A 23,725-nucleotide genomic window follows, 5' to 3' on the forward strand; every position below is an offset into this window, starting at 1 on the left:
AAAGATGTAGCTAAGAAATTTATTTATTGTAACCATTGCTCGACAGATCAACTTAGTTGTTACTTATTTAGATGTTTATAACTGGTGTCAAGTTTGTCATTCCATTAATTCAGAGTGCAAGAAGCAGCAAATAACTCAGTACTTTAAGTTGAACAATTATGCAATTTTTTTAAAAATGCATTCGTTCATGGGATAGGAGATGCACTAGCATTGCAAACACTTATTGCTCATGTTTCAATGCAATTAAGGTACTGTTGGTGAGTCACCTTTTTGAACTGTCATTGCCACATGATGCAGATAAACTTAGGCGTTGTTAGGGAGATAATTCCAGAATTTTCACCCAGTGAGAAATGATGATGTAGCTCAAAGTTAAACTGACGAGTGACAAAGGGGAGCTTGCAGCTGTTTGTGTTCTCATTCATCTGCAGTGGTCATTCTTCTAAAATGGTAGAGTTGACATATTTGGAAAGTGCCAAACCGCTGTTAAAGGAATCTCAGCAAGTTCGTTTATCAACAACTTAGTTAAAAATGCCACTCAGTTTCAACACCTTAAAAAGAAAAAAGTTTCACAATTTAAAAACATCATATGGTCTCAATCTTTCTTAAATCAGATTCACAGTAATTCACTACTGCTGTGGTGCATTAAGTAGTGGTAGAAGGATGAACACATTAAGTACATCACCCAACTAGTTCTACTGTACCAAGAACCAAAGTTTGTAATTATATTAAGTAGAATTAAAAATTAATAAGAGATTAATCTAATAAAGCAATACTTCAACTACTGGTTGGGAGGCAACATGGACTGAAGGAAGCAACTTCATTCATTCAGTCAGTCAGTTCTTCTTTTAGCAGCTCATTTATTCAGATCAATGCCTAAGAACTGGGAAGTGGGTGAATTCCCATTCGGATTTGGAGGTGCCAGTGTTGGACTGGGGTGTACAAAAGTTAAAGATCACTCAACACCAGGTTATAGTCCAATACTATAACCTGGTGTTGTAAGATTTCTTTTTAAATTTCCCATCATGAAAGACTCCAAAATACATGCTAGTAGGATAGATATAGAAAGCGCAAACCAGCCTATCAACAGCAAACACAAGTTACCTAGCCAGGTAATGAAATGTCTGGATATCAAACCTACAGCTCAGCGAGCAAACCTACATCATAAACACTGAAGTGAAACATCCCACAGTTCAAGGAATAGGGAGTTGCTAACAAGATAAATACTGGTTGTAGACGTTGCTGGGAATAGCCATCAACTTGGTAATTTACTTTTGCCAGGACTCCAGGAGGGTAATAAGCCTCCAAGGCTATATGCTGAACAGTCATAGGAGGGAGACCGCCCTCAATGCAGTTAAGGGAAGAAAGGCTGCAAGTTTAATGATGGATTGATAATTGAGGATATTGATGAATTTTTAATGTAATTTCTGTGCAAGTATGCCATATATTAACAATTACAGAAGGTCCTGTTGCTATCAGTACCTATCGCTGCATCATCTCAAAACATGTTAATGAAAATGGAAAAGGACTGCTGAAAAATCTAAAATTATTTTTATCCCAGTGACTGAGTCCTCAATAATAGTCTCTTAGAATTTGTAAATTTGTGTTATGTTTAATGTTTTAATATCAGAATCAAAAATTCACAGGTCCGTAAATTGACTACCTGGACAGTCAAGCTGTAGCTCATTGCACTCACATTCCAATCTGTGGGAAGGCCAGTATCCTTCATATATCCTAATAACTACATTTTTGCAATAACTGCCAACTTTGCTTGACCTCAAATTACAATAACCAGTAAATTTCCAGCAAAGTTGCCAGGAAAAAATGCAAGCAGTGAGAGAATGAGAATATCAGACATGTTAGAAGGAACAGGTAGTGCATCTATGTCCTGAGCCTGGTTATTTGGTTAAATGATTATTAACTTGGAATACTGCAAAAGGCGACAATACTTTTAAGTAGGAATCAAATTCCTGGCACAAATCAAAGATTTCACCAAATTCCCAGGAAACAAGCGGATTTGATAATTAAAAAGGGCATGGACAGGCATTTCTGCAATCACAATAGTGATCCTCAAACAACATGTTGCCATGGCAGTGTCAAGAAAAAGGACATTATTTGCAAGGGGAACAGGTCATTAGTTTTGATTTGAACTATGAAGAACAATGATTGAGGTTCTTCAGGCATCATTTCAGATGTTCAAAAAAAAATCCAGAAAAGCTGAATCATAAAAAAGTATTACAGGAAAGCAAGATTACGTTCCAGTACCATGAGCAAATGAAGTGTAAAAGCAGGAAAATAATGCAGGTGAACAGCTGAGAATGTGGTGAAGGATGGATAATTTCAGATTTTTAGGGGTTTGGGACAGACTCGAGAGAAGGAATCTGTACAAAGATAGATGGACTGTACCCAAACAAGGCGATAGCCATGTCTAACTGTTAGGTCAACTGGTGGCGCCGAGTATGGAATCTGAAAATAGCAGGCAGTAGCAAAACTGAGATGATATCCTCTCATCACTAAAATGAGAGAGCAAGACAGTGCGCAAGAAAGCAAGCACACAAGAAAAGAGAAAGCGAGAACAAGAGTAAGAGAAGAGAAAAGGGGAAAAGGCAAAGCAACCAAAATCTAACAGAAATGGGAAACTTATGACAAAAGTCAGAAGTCAGGATACAGCTAAATGACCAAGACGACTATAGAAAGCACAAATTAGAAAGTTAATACAGGAGATGGAGGTCATGAGAAAGGTGAGCAGGAAACTTTAGATTGAGACCAAAATATTTTATTAAGAAAAGTATAAGCATTTTGCTAGGTGAAACGTGGGGCCGATTAAGTTCCCAAAAGAAAATCTTCAAGCTTCTTCCTCTGAAGATTCGCAAAGTCAAGGCTAAGGATTAATCAAGTACTTTGCATCTGCCTCTACAAAGCAAGTGGATAACATGAAGCTTACAACAAGTCAGGAGGCTGACAAGATAAGAGTAAAAAGGTGTAATAAAGAGACCATTTAAAGTCACCTAGTTCAGTTGCAGTGTACCCTAGCTTGTTGAAAGAAGCAAATGGAAGAGAAATTGGACACAATCTTTACACCTTTGTGCATGTAGTAGTGATAGATAAAAGTATTCACCACTCGATTACATGCAATGCTGCAAGTTCACAAAAAACAAACAAACAATCAACTTTTAAATTACAAGTATCATAGCTATTATTCTGGCACTGATGTTGACATTAAGATTGGTCTTGTTTATAGAAATTTACCAAAGTTATTTGTATCTTCTTACAGGTTGAAATTAGTATTTTGTAAAAGTTAAAAAAAATTGCCAAGAGTAATATAGGGTCCATAAACAATGAGAAGACTAATCACAAAGAAAGGTTTCAATGACAACAAAAAGTCAATTTTTTTAATGTGAAAGTGGAAAATATGGTATTAATTAATTTAATTGCTGTGAAATCTGTGATATGAAGTAGAATACAGTACATAATTGCATTCTAGAAATGAGCAAAGATAAAACTAATTTCTCAAATCATGAAGTTTGCGTTTGGAGACTATTTAATTCTGGCCAAAAGGCGGCTAAAAACCACAGTACACACTGTATTAAAAAAAAAGGCATAATATTTTATACTAAGCTCTTGCTGGTAAAACATAAGAGCTATATATTACAGTCTGGTACTCCAGATTGTGCTCTTCCATTAAAAATATATGATTGCAGAATTCATCATTTCAGGATTTAACTGCTCAATAATCATCCGTCATACTGGAACATTTCATTCAACTAAGTAAATAAATGTTAAAATAATACCAATTTTAAAAATGTTAATATTTAATTGTATTTAAGAATATACAGTATTTACAATTAATCAGCCAGAATTCCATCTCTTTGCAAAACATTAATAAAACAAAATTACAAAGCTACTAAAAATTCAAACTGCAGAATAACAACTTCAAGTTTTTAAATTATAGAAGGGGTAAGGTTTAAAAAGGGACAGGCTTCCATCCGTTTTACTTTGTGAAATGTCTTTTAAAAAATCTTGACTAAAATATATACTTCCCTGCCACCCAGCCAAGACTCTGTTTTTCGTACTTACATTGTCCATGTAGTTTGGCTTATACCCTTCTTGCTGCCTTCTCAATTCATCCTGCTCTCTCTGTCGCATAATTTCCTCCTCTCGTCGACGACGTTCCTCTTCATGCCTGTCAAAATTGAACTATTTTATCTAATAAGACCACAAAATATTACTTGTTGCTTACACCAAATCACATTGGTGGTAGGTAAACAAGGATTAATTGCTATTATACCTGAATGGGATGTTACAACTATTTATAAAATGTGCAAACCTCACAAAAGAAATTGAATTTAGAGCAACTTTTTAAATTCTCACAATGGAATGCAGTACAATATTTACACCACTGTAACAACAAAGCCTAAAGACAAATATATTGATTTCATAAGATCAATAATATTCAATTCTTTACAAAAGGTCATAGAATTCAAGTGTAAAAAGAATTTTAAAAACTGTTTTCCATTATTTAATGCCAAAACATAATATGCATCAAATTAGCATTCTTAACACAGTTAAACAGCTTCAAAAGGAAAAACAGATATCATGTTGCCAAGTTTAGTGTCTGAAGAGGTGATCAAAAAGTAGGTTTGGAGAGATTTGCAAAGCTGAAGAATAAGACAAAGCAAGACAGACTCCAAAAGTTGAACTCAAATTTTGACATTAAAGGAAAGCAAAAGAAGAATATGACAAAACTGGAAGGAGGAAAAAAAGGTATTGGAGAACACAGAGGACCATTAGAATTTATTATACTTTTGCTCACAGTTGAAAGGATGAGAAGGTCCTACTCCATTATTATGTCTTTAAAAACCAGACACAAAACAAAAATAGTTCGGTTGTCGGTCATGTTAATGGATTCATCAAACAGCAATGCAAAGCATTCACACACCTTCAGGTCCTGCCGTAGTCACTGAAAAGAAGTCTTCTAACAAATATTCCACTTGCCTTGCTACTGTGGAAGTACCACAGTTCTGGCATGCCATTGCATCATTCTTCAATTCTTTGAATAAAAGAGACAGCTGCCATAGGCATTGCTTCATTAATTATTCTGCAACCCATGAACGATATCATGTTTTGCCAGAAGATGACAAATGCCAAATGATACTTCAGTGTAGGCTTCGCATTTTGCGGGGTGGTTTAAAAAAAAATGATTGTTGAGCCTTCAAAACTGCCTTCAGCTCCTCGATGTTTTGTCCAAAGCATGTTGTTTTCAAGATAAAATTATTCTTGAATGTTCTGTGCACTGATTTGTGGTGACATTCTAAATTCCCCCTTTTACTTATCAAGAAATTTTGATGTCACACAAGGCAAATGCTCATCTTTTACAGCTGTCAAGAGAAACTCCTTTTCATTTTCTCCTTGGAAGTTGGACATTTCTGGTTTGTTTTTAGATGTCCAGGTTCACTCATTATTATTGCTCCATGTTGTAGTTCATGATGCCATCTGCCACTGGTCACGCTGCAGACAGTGCAGATCACATTTTGGACCTGTGACTCTCTCACATCCAGAATGGTGATGGCTGCTTTCAAGTATTGAGGCAGAGGAAGTCAATTCTGTGGGTAGTGATATACTGGCTGCGCATATAGTATATTTCTTATTTATTTACATTGCCACCACAAAAACCTACATTATCCTGCAATGGTATTCCATCTGGACCAAGCAAACGGCACGGTGGCACAGTGGTTCGCACTGCTGCCTCACAGTGCCAGAGACCCGGGTTCAATTCCTGCTTCGGGTAACTGTGCAAACTCCACAACAGACATTCTCCCAGTGTCTGTGTGGGTTTCCTCCAGGTGCTCCGGTTTCCTCCCACAGACCAAAGATGTGCAGGTTAGGTGAATTGGCCATGCTGAATTGCCCGTAGTGTCAGGTGAAGGGGTAAATGTAGGGGAATGGGTCTGGGTAGGTTGCTCTTTGGAAGGTCAGTGTGGACTTGTTGGGCCGAAGGTCCTGTTTCCACGCTGTAAGTCATCTAATCTAATCTAATCAAACATGATGCAACAAGCTAGCAAAGTATGTTAAAACCACATACTTTGCTCTAGCCGCACGATTTCCAAAAGTAGAAGTCATACCATAACATGACAATTGACATGCCAAGTAGCAAGGGAGCGTGGAGGTGAGTAAGAAGATCAATTATCAGACCACGTGACTTGTTGGCGACCACAGATGTACATATAAACTGGAAAACACAGATTGGCAGTCGGAAACTGGATGAGAAGCTCAGAGCACAAACAAGATAGTTTGAGAAAAGCATTTCCAGATTCAACCACAGAATGTAATGTTCCACTTGATAGAAAAGATAAATGACCTCACATTTGATGAATGAAGTGAACTGGCATACGAAATCCAAGACACCCTCTTACGTAGCAGTGATTATGGAGTGAATTTTACATCCAATTTGAATGTAAAAACACGGAAGCAGGAATAACAAAACCATAGGTGATCACAGCCAAAGAATTTCAGTTTTTGATAGTTGAAAAATTAAATTGGAATAAAGAGTTCCTAGTCTTGATCACTATGCCAATACATCCCTGAAATAGTGATCACTTCATAATTTTTTTTTGTGCCAGCAACTAACAGATCTGGTTACAAATGTTATGTTCACTCACAAAGATATTGAAGCCCAGATTGATGGCATCCTTTGGTTCAAATTTCTGTTGCAATCTTCTGTATGTATTTTTTGTTGATTATCATCCACCTCTTCACTTTCCTCCTCTCTCTACTTTGGTTTTAAAATAAAACTTATTTGAACCTCCCTCCCAATCAACTTGACATCAAATAATTATTTTAAGACCCTACCTGCAAACCATGTTGTACAATTTGCCAGAACATTGCCCAGAACACAGTTCAAATGAAGTTTGTGGTTAAACAATTGGATCTCAGACTAAAGAGAAAATTGTGGATTATGAAAGCTGAGCTAAAAATGAAGTGAACTGGCATATTAAGTTAGGGAATAGACATTTAAGGCAATATTTCAGGATACTCAGAAGATTAGATCTTTATCTGCTGTAAACAAAAATTCCAAATCAGGAGAATCCACCATCTACAGTTAATTATAGTTAGAGAAACCGCAATACTTCAGAAAGCAAAGATGAGCAGGTTAGATGATTACTCAGAACATAAGGAATGGCAGAGAACAACTGAAAGATTAATCGTGATGAAGAAATTAGAGCAAACTTAGCAATGTAAAAGCAGATAGTAGAGCATTTGAATAGGAAGAGAATGAGGATGTTAAGTTGATAGCAGATAAGGAGGAAATAACAGATGAAGTGAACAAATATCTTGTTTTCGTCATTACTATTGAGAATACAAAGAGCATTTTAGTAAAAGCTGTGAAATGGGGGTGTAAGGAAGAGATTAGTGAAATTACAATCATGAAAATGGGAAGCCTTCAGAAATGAGATAACGAGAGTCCAGAGACAGTATATTCCTGTTAGGGTGAAAGAAAAGACTGATAGGTGTAGAGAATGCTGGATGACTAAAGAGAGAGAGGTTTTGGTTAAGAACAAGAAGAAAACGTACGTCAAGTATAGACAGGATAGATCGAGCGAATCCTTCGAAGAGTATAAAGGCAGTAGGAGTATACATAAGAGGGAAATCAGGAAGGCAAAAAGGGGACATGAGATAGCTTTGGCAAAGAGAATTAAGGAGAATTCAAAGGATTTTTACAAATACATTAAAGGACAAAAGGCTAACTAGGGAGAGTATAGGGCCCCTCAAAGATCAGCAAGACGGCCTTTGTGTGGAGCCGCAGAAAATGGGGGAAGATACTAAACGAGTATTTTGCATCAGTATTTACTGTGAGAAAGGACATGGAAGATATAGAATGTAGGGACGTAGATGGCAACATTTTGAAAAATGTTTATATTACACAGGAGGAAGTGCTGGATGCCTTGAAATGCATAAAAATTAATAAATCCCCAGGACCTGATCAGGTGCACCCTAGATCTCCATGGGAAGCTGGAGAAGTGATTGCTGGGCCTCTTACTGAAACGTGTGTATCTTCAATGATCACAGATGAGGTGGCAGAAGACTGGAGGTTGGCGAATGTGGTGCCACTGTTTAAGGACAAGCCAGGGAACTATAGAGCAGTGAGCCTGACGTTGGTAGTGGGCAAGTTGTTAGATGGAATCCTGATGGACAGGATGTACATGTATTTGGAAAGACAAGGACTGATTCGGGATAGTCAACATGGCTTTGTGTGTGAGAAATCAAGTCTCACGAACTTGATTGAGTCTTTTGAAGAAGTAACAAAGAAGATTGATGAGGGCAGTGCAGTAGACATGATCTATATGGACTTCAGTAAGGCGTTCGACAAAGTTCCCCATGGGAAACTGATTAGCAAGGTTAGATCTCACGGAATACAAGGAGAACTAGCCATTTGGATACAGAACTGACTCAAAGGTAGAAGACAGAGGGTGGTGGTAGAGGGTTGTTTTTCAGACTGGAGGCCTGTGACCAGTGGAGTGCCATAAGGATCGATGCTGGGTCCTCTACTTTTTGTCATTTATATAAATGATTTGGAGGTGAGCATAAGGGGTATATAGTTAGTAAGATTGCAGATGACACCAAAATTGGAGGTGCAGTGGAAGCAAAGGAGGGGACCTCAAAGGGATCTTGATCAGATGGGCCAATGGGGTGAGAAGTGGCAGATGGCGTTTAATTCAGATAAATGAGAGATGCTGCATTTTGGGAAAGCAAATCTTAGCAGGACTTATACACTTAATGGTAACGTCCAAGGGAGTGTTGCTGAAGAGAGAGACCTTGGAGTGCAGGTTCATAGCTCCTCAAAGTGGAGTTGCAGGTAGATAGGATAGTGAAGGTGGCATTTAGTATGCTTTCCTTTAATCGGTCAGAGTATTGAGTACAGGAGTTGGGAGGTCATGTTGTGGCTGTACAGGACATTGGTTAGGCCACTGTAGGTATTTTGAGTGCAATTCTGGTCTCCTTCTTAACAGAAAGATGCTGTGAAACCTGAAAGGGTTCAGAAAAATTTTAAAAGGATGTTGCCAGGGTTGGAGGATTTGAGCTATAAGGAGAGGCTGAACAGGCTGCTGTGTCAGAGGCAGAGGGGTGACCTTCTGGAGGTTTAAAGAATCATGAGGAGCATGGCTAGGATAAATAGACAAAGTCTTTTCCCTGGGGATGGGGAGTCCAGAACTAAAGGGTATAGTTTTAGAATAAGAGGGGAAAGATATAAAAGAGACCTAAGGGGCAACTTTTTCACACAGAGGGTGGTATGTATATGGAATGAGCTGCCAGAGGAAGTGGAGGAGGCTGGTACAATTGCAACATTTAAAAGGCATTTGGATGGGTATAAAAATAGGAAGATTTGGAGGGATATGGGCCGGGTGCTGGCAGGTGGGACTAGATTGGATTGGGATATCTGGTCGGCATGGACAGGTTGAACTGAAGGGGCTATTTCTGTTCTGTAACTCTCTATGAGGAAAGCAGTGCTTGAAAAACCGGTTGCCAACTGCTAAGTCCCTGGTCCAGACAGATTTCATCCTAGGATCTCCAAAAAAATTACTATTGAGGTTATTAGATGGATTGGTGATAATTTTCAAAACTTCAAAAGAGGTTCAATTGAGTTGTAAAGTAGTAAACATATATTCCATATAGAAGGGAGGCCGGAAACTAACCAGTTAGCTTAAATTACTGTGGTAGGGAAGGTATTAGAGTTGACTATTAAAGCGAAAGCTGCACACTTAAACTCAAGGTAATTGGGATGAATCAGAATGGTTTTAACAAAAGGCAAATCATGTTTTAAGAAATTATGGGAGTTCTGACAAAGATTAACTTGCACGGTGAATAAAAGGGGAGCCTGTGAACATACTATACTTGATTTGGCATAAGGCAGGTGATTTCAAATGCCACAAAACCTTATGGCAGAAAATAAAAGTTCTGGGGTAGGCGATGAAGTACTGGCATGGATGTGATGAGTGGAATCCCACTGCGACCTGTGCTAAGGCCTCAATTTTTTCCATCAGTGAGTTGGATGAGAGAAGCAAAGGAAATGTTAGATAAATTTGTAATGACACCAAGGTAGGTAGTAAAAGTTTGTTGTGGAGACATAGGTTTCTGATGGATATAAACAGGTTGAGTGAGTGGGCAAAAATCTGGTAGAGTATAATGTAGCAAAACACAAAAGTTGCTCACCTGAAGCACGAAACACAAAAACCCAGAGTATTATTTAAACTGAGCACAATTGCTTAAGTCCAAAATTCAGAGGGCTTTGGGAGTTCTGGTAGATAAGTCACAAATCAATTGTTTGCACATGCAGTATTTAATCAAGAAGGTTAATTGAACATGAAAGCAAGAAAGTGGTGCTTCATTTATACAGAGTATTGGCAAAACCATATTTCAAGTGCTGAGTGCAGTTTTGTCTCCTTAATTAAGGATGGATGAAAATGCTTTAGAAACAGTTCAGACAAGATTCACGAGGTTGATACTGGAATGAACAAGTTGTAGTATTATCAGGAAAGCTAATATTTCAGGATTGACTTAGCTGTTATATTCATACAATTAAAATATATTCATGGATCAATTTATTTTGTCTAAAGTGAAAGGAGAATGTTTTAAAAAAACAGGGTGTCTTTTTAAAATCTGAGAGTGGGTCACATGTGGAATGAACTTCCTCAGGAAGTGATGGATTTGAGTACAATTACAGTGTTTTAAAGACATTTGGATAATTACATGAACAGGAAAGGTTTCTGTTGGGGCCAGGAGCAGGCAGGGGGGACAAGTTTAGTTATGAACTGGTCCGGTTCCGTGTTGAATGACTCTAGGACTCTATACTCAATGAGCATCTTTATACTATATTAACATACGTCCTGCTTGGCTTCACCTGACAAAGAAATGTACCACAGGATTGTAAACAAACTGAAGGCAGTAACCCTAAAACTTTAATCTACAGGACAAGGTGGAGAGGCCCTGGCCAGATCATTTCCATTTCATGACTGTGAGAATATGTTTAATCTTGAAGATTACAAGACAGAGATGTTATACCCCTGGCTTATTAGCCTAAAAGAAAATCATAGTCACAACTATATTTCTATATGGATAACTTACTTAACAATGAGTTAATTACATGCGACTAAACCCAACCTTTGGACAAAATTTAGCCTTTGTTACAAAGTTAACTCAAATACAATGTTTTTAAGTTTGCAATTATACTACCTTTAATGGATACCTGAAGACTATGTGGTGAAGAATATTTCACAATTTTTACACCCTGTCCTTTGCGTTTGTGTTACATTTGAGTAACAAAAACTCTTTCCAAGCATTCAAACTTCAGATGATTGTAAGGAAAAGGAAATGGTCAGTGTGAGAAGTGTTTGATTTAATAAGATCACTGAATAAGTGACATTAGCTCAAGAATATCAATCATTGGGCCCTGACTATATAAGTCTTTCTTTTCCTTAGCAAATGCGAAAATTTCAAACTATCCTTTTATCTTAGCTAAAAAGTTATGAAATGACCAAATTTAATAAAGAGGTTGGATCCATGAATAACTGACAACTTCAAAGCCAGTCAGCAGAGGAGAAGAGACCATCACTCTATGTCAAAGTGGAATGGTGTAAATGATCATGAGCACACGGTGAATCAGCTGCTCTTCTTTCCACTGGAGTTTCACAGAGTGAGGGGCAATTTGATGAAATGATCATGTCTTGACAAGGCGGGTATGGAATTGATGCTTCCTCATCATCAAGTTCAGAACTAGGAGGCAGATTTTAAAATTAGGGGTCACACTTTCAAGACAAAGATGATGAGAATTATTTTTCCTCAGAGGGCTGAGAGACTTTAGAATATTCTGCCTCAAAAAGGTGATGAGGGCAGAGTCACTGAATATTTTTAAGAAAGATGTGGAAAGATGTTTTGGCAAGACAGACCAGCATTATCAGGGGGAGATAGAAGTACAGAATTTGAACACAAGTAGATTGACCATTATGTTATCAAATGGTGGTTATAGACTCAAGAGGCTGAATGGTCGACTTCTGCTCCTATTTTTTGTCCACTGAAGTAGCATTACTGGAGATGACTGTTGGACCTAGGATGCCAAGTTGATTTGAATAATTTTAGATCAGAACTTTTGCCTCCATCATGCAGGGTGCATCTTTTTTGTCTGGTACAATTTTATCTTGTTTCTTTTCTCATGAAGTTGTGTCACAATCTGATGGTTATTGTGCAGCATTCAGGTCTCATCTTTTGTTGATTTTACCATTTATTAGCATTCCTTTGCCTTTGCACTGTGAAACGTACTCTGTCCCATTACACACACTTTTAAAAATTATTTTACCCAATCCATTCCTGCACTCGCTCAAAACCTAGTATGACATTAACTTTATCCATAATGATTTTGAGACTGTTAATTGTTTCTTTCCACACATTGTCTGGATTGAGTATTTTCAATATTTTCTGCTTTTATTTCACTTCCAATGCAAATAAGTTTCACTTTTACGCAAAAAATTGCACTTGGGCATTGATCAGTTTGATTTATTCTGTAGTACTCACATCAGGAACGATATAGGCTGCAGTGTAACTTTAGAATAATGACCGACACACTGGTATAGTGTTGGAACACTTTATGCCCACTTGCGTTGTTCAGTGTGAAGCAGAAATTCCAATAGATTAAAGAAAGCTTGGTTATATGCTTGTTAATGAACTTCAATCAAGATTAAGGAGATCAATTTATCAATTTCATTGTGTCAAACAAGCAACAATCACTATACATGGCAAGTTAAGGAAAATACACAAGTCTGTGATGACAAACCACATAACTCAAAGTTCCTTCTGATATGTCGACCCTGCCTAGTACAGATCATCCAATGCATGTTTGTGCTTGCCATTTATTGTTAGGCGAATACAGCTATCCTTCCATATTCAGCTAAAAATGGGTGCCAAAGATGATGGTCTTAAAATTATGCAAATCTGAGTCCACTTGAGGAAAATCATCAGATCTGCTAGTTTCTACAGAGAGAAAAACAAGAGTTAATATTGAGTCTCTGGTTTTCTCTCTACAGATGTTGACAGAACTGCAGAGTTCATTTTTCTTTCAGATTTCCAGCATCCGTAGTTCTTTGTCTATCATATGAGGGTATGTGTTACCTTTTCAATTCTGTAAAAAAAAAGATGCTGGCTTCTAATTTTTAAATTATATTTGTAGTCCACTGGCAACTGCCAATCCAAAAGTATAATAAATCATGCTTCAATTGCACCAAATTCTAGATCAAAATACAACTGCAGTATTTTGGTGAAATTTAGGCACCAAGTCTGCGAAAATATATATTGATCCTTTATTCCAATTTAGAAGGTTGCAAGGTGACCTAATTGAGACCTTCACACAGACCTAAAAGACAAGAAGTTGAAGGCAGGAAAAAAAAACAGAAAAATAAATTTCTCATGAAAGAATCTAGTCCTAAGAATGTTACTCTGACCCTCTCACCAGAGCGATTGAAGAGTTGCTGTGTAATTCCAGCATTTTCTGTTTCTATTTCAATTTCCAAAATGCCCAATATTTTGCTTTAAACACCAGATGTCAACATGGTTATGTCTTTGACATCAAGAAGTAGTGCAAAAGGCAACATAATTAAAAATTTAAGTTACTTGCATCAGAATACTTGAGCAATTGAAGGCACAAATGGTAAATTATTGATCTAGGTACTTTCAAAATTTGACATGGAACTTTCAGTGGGGCTTTTGTGGAGGGCATAACCAGTATCTACTTCTAACTTGTTGCTTTCCACCAGCTTGCATTTAATTCAATATATAACCTACAGGTTAAAAGCAATTGAAAAAAAAATTACTTACTGTGGACCAGCAAGCAATTTTAGAGTGTTTTGCGAAACCAGCTCATGTGATGACAGGAAATGAGATTTTCACACAGCATGTACTTAGGATATGGAATGTACTGCCAGGAAGTGTGTTGGTGGTAAGTTCAATTGGAGACTTTCAACACAGCACTGAACATTTAAACAGAAACCATGCACAATCTGACAGGAAAAAGGGCATGGGGATTGGCATTAAATTAAGACCCTCTGGAACTAGTATGAGCACAATGAGCCAAAACAGCTTCCTTCTGCATCTTAAAATTTCTGTGATTCTGTGCTTCTCAGTAATACATAAAATTTATAGAAACCTTCTACACAATCTATGAAGTGTGATAACATTTTTAAAATCATATATGCAAGGGCCATTTTTAAGACTGAGCACTCGTGCTTCAAGAACAACTTTTAAACCACATCCCATAGTTTACCAACATGGTGCGATACATTGTTTTGACCAGGTTTGCCGGAGTGACATTTAACATAATGCAACAATTTTGTCAAAAATTACCGCTGCTAGCATTTAGATAACAACCTCAGCTAGCTTTAAAAGGAGACAAAACGCCAGCAAATGGAAGAAATTTCAAGTTATCAACCTTAACTTTGATTATGGAAAGTATCTCTTTTCCTGCAGGTATGCAACACCTAAATTTCTTCCACAGCTGAAATAGAATTAAACTTTCCTTCACAGTGACACCACCAACATACAAAGGATAGTTTCTCTCAACAAACATCAAATTTCATCACATTGTGAGACTGTCATTAATAATCATGCACAGTGCAAATTTTTGTACAAACTATCATGCAGCTGTAACATCAGCAGTTGTGATTTACAAATCGCTTGCTGTACATAAAAAATCCCAGCAAAATGCAAAAATTGACACTTTTGCATTAATATTCTTTTAAGAGAATTAGCCAACAATTCTGTTGGGATTAAATAGTTACATAATGTAAGTAGGACCAAACACTTACTAATTACACCAACAGGACTGACACATAAATGCATACCTTCTCTACTTTAATATAGGTCATGGAAAAAAATTCTAATTTCCCATTTTTAGTTTGACACTGCAGTTAAAAAAGTGAACCCTATAGCATTCCCAATATCTTTATCTGAACTGCACATACCTCATTTCTATCTGTTTCCGTTTTTGCAGTTCTTGATTCCTCATTTCTTCCAAGCGTCTCAACTCCTCTTGACGTCTCATCAAATCTAAAAACAGATTAAAGAGTCAACACAGATCTAATTTACGTTCCGCAAAAATCACTTTCATAGATACTTCTCTTAAGAAGTTGCATATATTCACTAAATTTTCAGTCTATTTTTACTTCATGCAGCAAAAATATAATTTCATCCATATAAAAATAAAGACTTCAGAAGTAGACAGTTACTAACAAAGTCACAGGAAACCAAGTAGCCCACACAATCCTGTGGTTACTCCCCTGCAAAAAAGAGATCTAGATAATGATGCCCTGTGGATTAATTGGCCTTCAATCTTAATTTCCCCAAGACCATTTCCTGAATATTATTAGATTGCCTTCAGTTCCTGCCTTTCACTCAACCCTGTGCTCTCCAATGTTTCTGGTATGTTATTTGTGTCCTCCTTTGTGAACTCAGAGCCAACATAGTATTAATTGAGGAGCAATTTGTTTGCTCCCCATTGTAAATTCCCATTTCTCACGGTTATCACAAAGCCAGTCCCTTTTTTCCTAAAAGCTGTTCCTTGCCTCAAGGAGACTTTGTGCTTGATTTTTTTTCAGAGGGGCAATAAACCAGGCTGGGCTGTGATCAGCGTCATTTGGTACAGGTATGAAAAGATTGTGGAGAGGCCTTTTGTTTAAATGTAAACAGTTGAGACTTCAGGCCAAAGTGGTCATGTTTTAGAAGTGACCTGTATAATGAAAAGGAAGTGGTCAGCTCTTTAGCTGAGCTGAGCAGTTTTAGTTCAGTCGTGAGCTGGGAAGTTGAACAGGGAGCAGTGTGGAAACACACTTTTATTCTGCCCTTCAACGTCAACCTGTAAGCATGTGTTCCATTTATACTGGGTTTTAAAGAGAGCTTGCTTATTGGGACTGTTGTGTATATTCGGAACAGCATAATTAAATCTAGTTGCATAGGCTGAGTTCTGTAGGGGTTCTTTATTTCATTGTGTAATTTTGTCAATAAATTTCTGTTTTAAAATATAGTAGTCAACCTTCTTTTAGGATTCAGATTCAGAAATATTTCATTTAAAGGGCTATGAATGTTTTTAATTCTTAATACCAAAGATTTGATGAGATCCATCAGAATATATTTAAGGCTTAGATGGACAGACATCACAGGAAATCAAGGGATATGGGTGCTGGTGAAAAGTGGTGTTAAGGTCAGTATTTGGTGACAGCATGTGACTTAATTATATTTGATACAAATTATTTCTAAATTTGGAGTTCTGAATTTTGTTGTGATTAAATCCTGACTTGGTTATTTAAAATTGAGTATGTTTAAATTCGAGTGTATAAACACCAGGAAGAGCTGTCAGATTTTCCCAGACTAGGAGCCAAGTTAAATTAAACCCTTTGAGGTGTAAAAGAAACAAACTTATCTTTTGCTGTGTATATTATACAAAGAGATTACTTTGGGGTCTGTAATAATTTTTTGGGGGGGATTAATATTTCAGCACGTGTTTCAAAATCTAAACTAACCTATTAGCATATAACAAGTTAATTTATTTTTATGGTTCAATGATCTCCTGTTCATTGTAAAAGCAAGTTTGCTACATTGCATGCTTGCGTGTTTCAGTGAAACAACCTTGTCAAAGGATCATAACATTAGACATGATTGAAGTGAAAAGCGGAACAAGCTCAATAAGTCTTTTAGGCTATTCCCCCTATTCTTATTACGTACAACACACTGCAATTACAAATTATGTATAAAGGTGGTTATGGTTGAAAGTTCAGCAACCTACCTTGTCTCATTAGCATAAGCTGATGCTCGTGGCGAGCTGCTTCCATTTCTGCCTCAAGTTTCTGTTTTGCTTCTCGGATGTTCCTGTCAACTTGCTCACGTTGTTGCTTTTCCATTTCATCAAGAGCTTTCCACCGAGATGCATATTCAAACTCAAATGTCCCAGGCTGAGCAAAACGTGGCGGCTGCTCTCTTTCCCTAATTCAATAAGAACATTCATTAAAGATAAATATGGAGAGGCAGTGGTATGGTTACAACTGTGCTGAATTCGTAATTCAAAATCCCAAACTAAAGTTCTGGGATTATGGGCTTGGATTCCTTCCTTGCAGACAGTGAAATTTGAATGAAAATGTTACTCCAATAGCAATCACATAACCATTGTAAATACTGAGCTACCAGATGAAGTAGTGGAGGCTGCAGCATTTAGAAGGCATCTGGATGGGTATATGAATAGGATGAGTTTAGAATGATATGGGCCATTTGCTAGCAAATGGGATTAGATTAGGATAGGATATCTGGTCAGCATGAATGGGTTGGACTGACAAAATAATCAGCTTAAATGACTGCCCTTACTAGCATTTAAAAATACATGCAATTTATCTCAATTAGCAATACATGGATGATATTCTTGTTGTGTCGTCATAGTCTTACCAGATCATAGGGGCTGCTCTCTTATTAGAGAGAAGCAACTGGTGGTGATTTAACCTGAGGACCACCAGACCTCAGGCAAGGGAAGAGGTTGAGGAGTGTCCTACATGGTAACCTCAAACCAGTGATGGGAATTGAACCGACTGTTGGTATCATACTGCTCTGCAAACCAACAATCCAGCCAACTGAGCTAAATCGATTCCTGAGCATCATCAACTACCTGTGCATTAGCTTAAGTCTGAATAGCATATTGAAATAATCTCAAATCAATAAAGAACACATTCAATGAGCTGAACGACCTACTTCTGTACCAATTTTATGGCTATTCTCAAACACACCAGTACTTTCATCAAGATCTTTTAAAAAAAAGTATGATCAATGCACAAGATGGAAAAGGAGAAGCTCTTAATATCAATTTCTGCAACCTAGACTGTCATTTCATAGGATAATTAGATTAGATTAGATTACTTACAGTGTGGAAACAGGCCCTTCGGCCCAACAAGTCCACACCGACCCGCCGAAGCGCAACCCACCCATACCCCTACATTTACCCCTTACCTAACACTACGGGCAATTTAGCATGGCCAATTCACCTGACCCGCACATCTTTGGACTGTGGGAGGAAACCGGAGCACCCAGAGAAAACCCACGCAGACACGGGGAGAACATGCAAACTCCACACAGTCAGTCAATATATAGCATCTATTTTTCTCCGGTTGAGTGTGGTACTGAAAAAGCACAGGTCAGGCAGCATCTGAGGAGCAGAAGAATTGACATTTCAGGTATAAGTCCTTCATCAGGAAGGGAGGGAGGGCTTATGGCCAAAACACCGATTCTCCTGCTCCTCAGATGCTACCTGACCTGCTGTGCTTTTTCAACACCATGTTCTCGACTCTGATCTCCAGCATCTGCAGTCCTCACTTTCTTCTACTTTTCTCCATTTCAAGCGGCACAGTGGCTCAGTGGTTAGTACTGCTGCCTCAATTCCACCCTTGGGTGACTGTTTGCATAGAGAGTTTGCACATTCTCCCAGTGTCTGTGCGTTTTTTCTCCACGTGTTTCAGTTTCCTCCCTCAGTCCAAAGATGTGCTGGTGAGGTGGATTGACCAGGCTGAATTGCCCAGTGACGAGGAATGCGTAGATTTGGTGGATTAGCCATGGGAAATGCAAGTCATCGGGTATGGGGTGGGGGACATGTCTCGATGGGGTGCTCTTCAGAGGGGCAGTGTGGACTCAAAAAGGGAGAACAATCTGCTTCCACACTGTAGGGATTCTATGATTCTTACGGTTGTGCGATCTTCTATACAATCCAATATGCACATACTCCAATAACTATTTCTAAATAGCATTTGGATGGCAACTCCACTACTGCAAATGAAACCTGTTCCTTATTTTCTCTAATTTATTTGCTTTCAAGGTATTGGGTTTGATAATTACGATCAAAGTGACATGTACAAATTTGGGGTGAAGAGAGATAGGGACTTCAGGATCACACAAAAAAAAAGCCAGATAGTTCAGTTCTATCAACTTCAGCGTAGCCTCCCTTGATGGAATGAACCCTTAATAAGGGGTAACAAGTCAACATAGTCATAAAATGTGAAGATAATCACCTTTGAATTTACTGTAGAATCATATAGTACAAAAAAACTCTTGAACCCACCAACAAAAAACCTCTAAATCTAGATGTGATTGTAGACCATTAATGCGTTGCAGATTGTTCTCAGCAAACGTAATCAATATATCTTTGACAGGAATCACTGACTTTCACGTCAAGCGCCAAAAATGAAAGTTTCCTGCTCAAAATTATGGAGCTGCTTTCAGCATAAAGTATCAAATATTAGTCATGGAATGCATTCCCAGCAAAACTTATGTTCTCAGTCTTAGACTGAAAATGCTTAAGACCCACGAAACAGTAACATTTTCCTTAGAAAAACAAAAAAGTGACTTATCATGTGATTTGCAAACAGAAAAATGATGCAAGATCATCTTTGTTGAACAGAAATGTACCACTCAAATGAATGCAAACCCCAAAAATGATACACAGGTCAAGGCAAATGGAGATTTTTTGCACCCAGCAAATAAACTAAGACCTGAAACATTTACTTGTGGTATTGTGTGTTCTTTTGCAGTAGTTTTTCAGGAAGCCCATCTTCATCATCAAACTGTTCCATGGGCTCCACAATAACAGGGCGAGGAGAGCTGGAAAGCAATGACAGATAAAGGTTATAGCTGAAAAGGTTGATAACCATTGAAATATTATATTAAATAGAATAACCATGTTCTTCAACAGCTTGCACAAAACAATGTATATTTGGAGAAGGATCCAACTTATAGAATCCTACCTTAAAACAGCTGCAGACTGTAGGTGATTGTGTAACTGTTCTATACTAATTGTTGTTGATCAAAAATGAAAAATGCCCGCACTGTTTCAATGCTAGTGTAAACAGATTTCAGAAACGTGCTTATAAAAAGGGAACAGATGTGTGAAAAGGATAAAACTAAGACACAAAGTCTTAAAAATGTACAATTGACAGATAACGGCAAGACATATTTAAGAGTTGTATTAATCTACCATGTTTTCCCCCCACAGTGTTTCCTTAGCGGGTTCTTAAATCCAAAGATCCATTCAGCAGCTTGGGTGCTTATTCATCAGTATCAATTTGGTTTTCAGGAAACCGGGAAATTCACTGTAAATATAGTTATCTACACAAGTCACATTTCTTTAAAAACCATGAAATTCTCTTACTTTATCGCCTGGTTCGTCATATTGGAAGTCCTATGGGAAACAATATTGGTTTGCTGTCAGGTAATAATCATATATTTTTGCATGTGATTGTGGTTAACTTCATAGTATATTTACAGAAACAGGCCAAGCATGTTTAAATCAGTGTTTAAGCTCTAAATCAGCCTCTTTACCATGTTAATGCATCCTTCCATTATTTTACAAGAAATAAAACCTTAAAAACATTAAAAATCATACGAATTAGGAGGAGTAGGCCATTCAGCCTGCTTCACCATTCAATAAGATCCTGGCTAATTGGATTCTAACCTCATTCACATTCCCATCTATCCACGATAACCTTTCAACATGTTATTGAATAAGAATCTACCATCCCTCCCCCTACCATTTCAGGGGAAGGGTGACTCAATCCTGGAGGAAGAAATTTCACCTTGTGTCTTAAGTAGGTGATCCCCCACCCCACCTTCCAGTTCCATATTCTGCCATATGAACAAATATTTAATCCATCAAGACCCATCAGGGTTTCAATCAAGTCACCACTTACCTGATCTAAATTCCAGATACAAGTCTAGTCTGACCTTTACTCATAACCTTTCCAATCCAGACACTCGTCTGGCAAACCTTCTCTGAAAGGTCTGAAACACATTAACATCCTTCCTTAAATAAAAAAGGAGACAAATTCCAATTGTGGAACTCACCAGTGCCCTATATAATTGAAGAACAACCTTCCTTTTTTGTATTTAATCCCCCATCTGAAAGAAGATTGTTAGCTTTCCTAAATAGTTGCTATACCTGTAATCTAACTGTTTGAGATTCATACATGAGGACACCCAGATTCCTCTGCTTCTTAAGAGCTCTTGATGCTTAGATAAGCTTTTTCATTCTTTGTGCCAAAATAGACTTTACATTTCCTAACATTATACGCTATTTGCCACATCTTTTCCCACTCATTTTATCTATCCGTATCTTTTTCATACACTTGTAATCCCTTCACAATTTCCTTTCGTATCTTTTACGGTTGTCAAATTTGTTGGTGACACATCTACTTCTTCATCCAAATAATTTACACAGATTGCCAACAGGCAAGATCCCAGTGCCGAAGCCTGCGGTACACCACTGACTACATACTTCCAGCTGAAAGAGATGCATTTATGGCTAACAAGAAATAATGTAAGCATACAAACTTCTAGCTTCCCAACATGCTATTGTCTACAAATGTGAGTTTTTAATTTGATGTTTCATCTTTATCAAATACCCCCTGGAAATTTGAGCACTCTACATCCACCTATCTCCCTTTATCCAAAGGGCCCGCTCTCCTAAAAAAGAATTCCAATAGATTAGTCAAACATTGTTCTTTCACAAAACCATGTTGACCCTGCCCAATTACCTTAGAATTTACTCCAATACCTTGCTATAATCTGTTCTAACATTTTAACCTCTGACATGCTAAGCTAACCGGCTTAACTGACTTCTCTCTTCTGTACCTGCTTCCCCTTAAACACATCCATGCTAATCACCTCAGATCAAGCTACATGCATATAAGCAGACATAAGTAAATTGCCCAAATTTAGAGCAAGTGAACATTTGAATGTGAAAACAAAAAACATATTCAGAACCAAGAATGCACCCAATACGATAGCAAGTTAACAAAGCTTCTGTAGTAAATAATTGAGATAGCATCCAATAAACAGACTCCACAACTCAATTATTCCAGATAAGCTTCCTTTAAAAGAAATGCGTGATTGTTAAATACTGTGACTTCGTCGAAATAATTCATAATGTACATTGTGATTTCACATGATATTCAATTTATAGATATTCATTTTGCTTAGTGGTTGTTGTCCAATTTTTATTATGATGCAAGGAGAAGATTAAGCTGGAAGTTGGCATTTACTTACAATCATAACTGCAAAACTTTGTTTTTATTGGCTTGTTAGAAATGATTTTTAAAAATACACAAGAATTCCTCATACTTTAATGTTTACATTCAGTAAAGTAACATGATGTTTACCAATCCATACACCAAACTGCCCACAAAAACAATATATCATTGCTATATGTTCATGGAATATCACAGACTAATCTAGTATTTATTACCATCCCCAATTGCCTTTTACAAAGTAGTAGTGAGCTGCCTTCTTGAGCCACTTCAGTCCACATGGTGTATGCTGAAAATGTGTTGCTGGAAAAGCGCAGCAGGTCAGGCAGCATCCAAGGAATAGGAGAATCGACATTTCGGGCATGAGCCCTTCTTTAGGAATGAGGAGAGTGTGCCAAGCTGGATGCTGCCTGACCTGCTGTGTTTTTCCAGCAACACATTTTCAGCTCTGATCTCCAACATCTACAGTCCTCACTTTCACATGGTGTATGGTCATGCACAGTGCTCTCAGGCAAGGAATTCTAAGATTTTGACCTAGTTTCTGAAGAACTGGCAATATAATTGCAAGTCAGGCTCACAGGAAAAACTGAAGGCAGGGTGTTCCGACACATCCACTGCTCTCATTCTTCAGGTGATATAGGTCACAAGATTAGAAGTACTATTCAAAGATATATAAAAACCTAAACCTTATTCTCTAATAAAAACTAAATTCCACTGCAAATTATGAAAATTCTTACTAGGTCTGAAGGGCATTCTTAGGAAACTAAATTACCAACAGTTCTAGGCAACTGAAAAGAAATTATGGGATGGCACTGCTAAACTGCAGTTAAAACAAAATCAAGTCATAATTATGAACCTAGAGTCTTATACTTTCCAATCAACTGTTAGGATTAGACAAAGCAAGAATTAATTTTAAACTTTTTTTTTAAGAAAAGAAATTGAAATTATACCAATCTTTGAATGAAAGCAATGCACCTATCCCACACACAATTTAGCCAGAATGCAAGACTACTTCAGAAAAAGACTTACGATGTTAATAAAAATGCTCCATCTGAGCATCTTTCCAGAGCCTTGCGGGCAGCAGGCTTTGCTGCAAATTCCACATAACCTTTTCCTGTAGGCTTCCCACGGTCATCAACAACAACTATTGCTCGTTCTACTGGACCAAATTGAGAAAACGCCTGCTCCAGCAACTCATTGGAAACCACTGGAGAAAGATTCTTCACAGTCAAAGCTGCTCCATGAGTGGCAAAACGAATACGTAGAGGTCGATTTCTCAGCATTGTACTGTCAAGTTCAGCTTTTGCAATTTCAGCTAATGTTCTAGTTTCCTGCATGGAAAAGCATTTAACATTTTAAACTCAATAGAAAAATACATTCAAATTTTCTGTCTTAAGATTTCAACTTTCAGAAAACATTATTTAGATGAAAACGGACAGTTGGAACACTACTTTAACTGCAGTCTCATCAGTTTCATTATAATCTTAAGTAAGAGTATATCCAAGGCTGAGATATACGGATTTCTAATTTTTAAAAGAATTAAAGGTTATACAGATGTAGCAGAAAAAGTGGCGTTGGGGATCATCAGATCAAGCACGCTCTCACTGAATAGGAGTGGCCTCAATGGGCCAACTGGCATACTT

At 37.6% G+C, this 23,725-nt stretch overlaps 1 protein-coding gene across 2 annotated transcripts in view; it reads right to left on the bottom strand.

Moving 5' to 3' along the window:
• The window catches only part of pspc1 (paraspeckle component 1), a 57,999-nt gene that overhangs the window by 23,073 nt on the left and 11,201 nt on the right, over nt 1-23,725 (bottom strand). The window contains exons 2-7 of one of the 2 annotated variants that reach the window (XM_060826071.1): nt 23,112-23,413; nt 20,210-20,239; nt 19,567-19,662; nt 16,817-17,013; nt 15,000-15,084; nt 4,075-4,180 (exon numbers count right to left, since the gene is read on the bottom strand). In XM_060826071.1, the coding sequence (XP_060682054.1) occupies nt 4,075-4,180; nt 15,000-15,084; nt 16,817-17,013; nt 19,567-19,662; nt 20,210-20,239; nt 23,112-23,413 (816 nt within the window). The remainder of the gene's footprint in view (nt 1-4,074; nt 4,181-14,999; nt 15,085-16,816; nt 17,014-19,566; nt 19,663-20,209; nt 20,240-23,111; nt 23,414-23,725) is intronic. The other variant, XM_060826072.1, reaches the window with a different exon arrangement.

This window comes from Hemiscyllium ocellatum, chromosome 6 (genome assembly GCF_020745735.1).
Source record: "Hemiscyllium ocellatum isolate sHemOce1 chromosome 6, sHemOce1.pat.X.cur, whole genome shotgun sequence".
NCBI lineage: Eukaryota > Metazoa > Chordata > Chondrichthyes > Orectolobiformes > Hemiscylliidae > Hemiscyllium > Hemiscyllium ocellatum.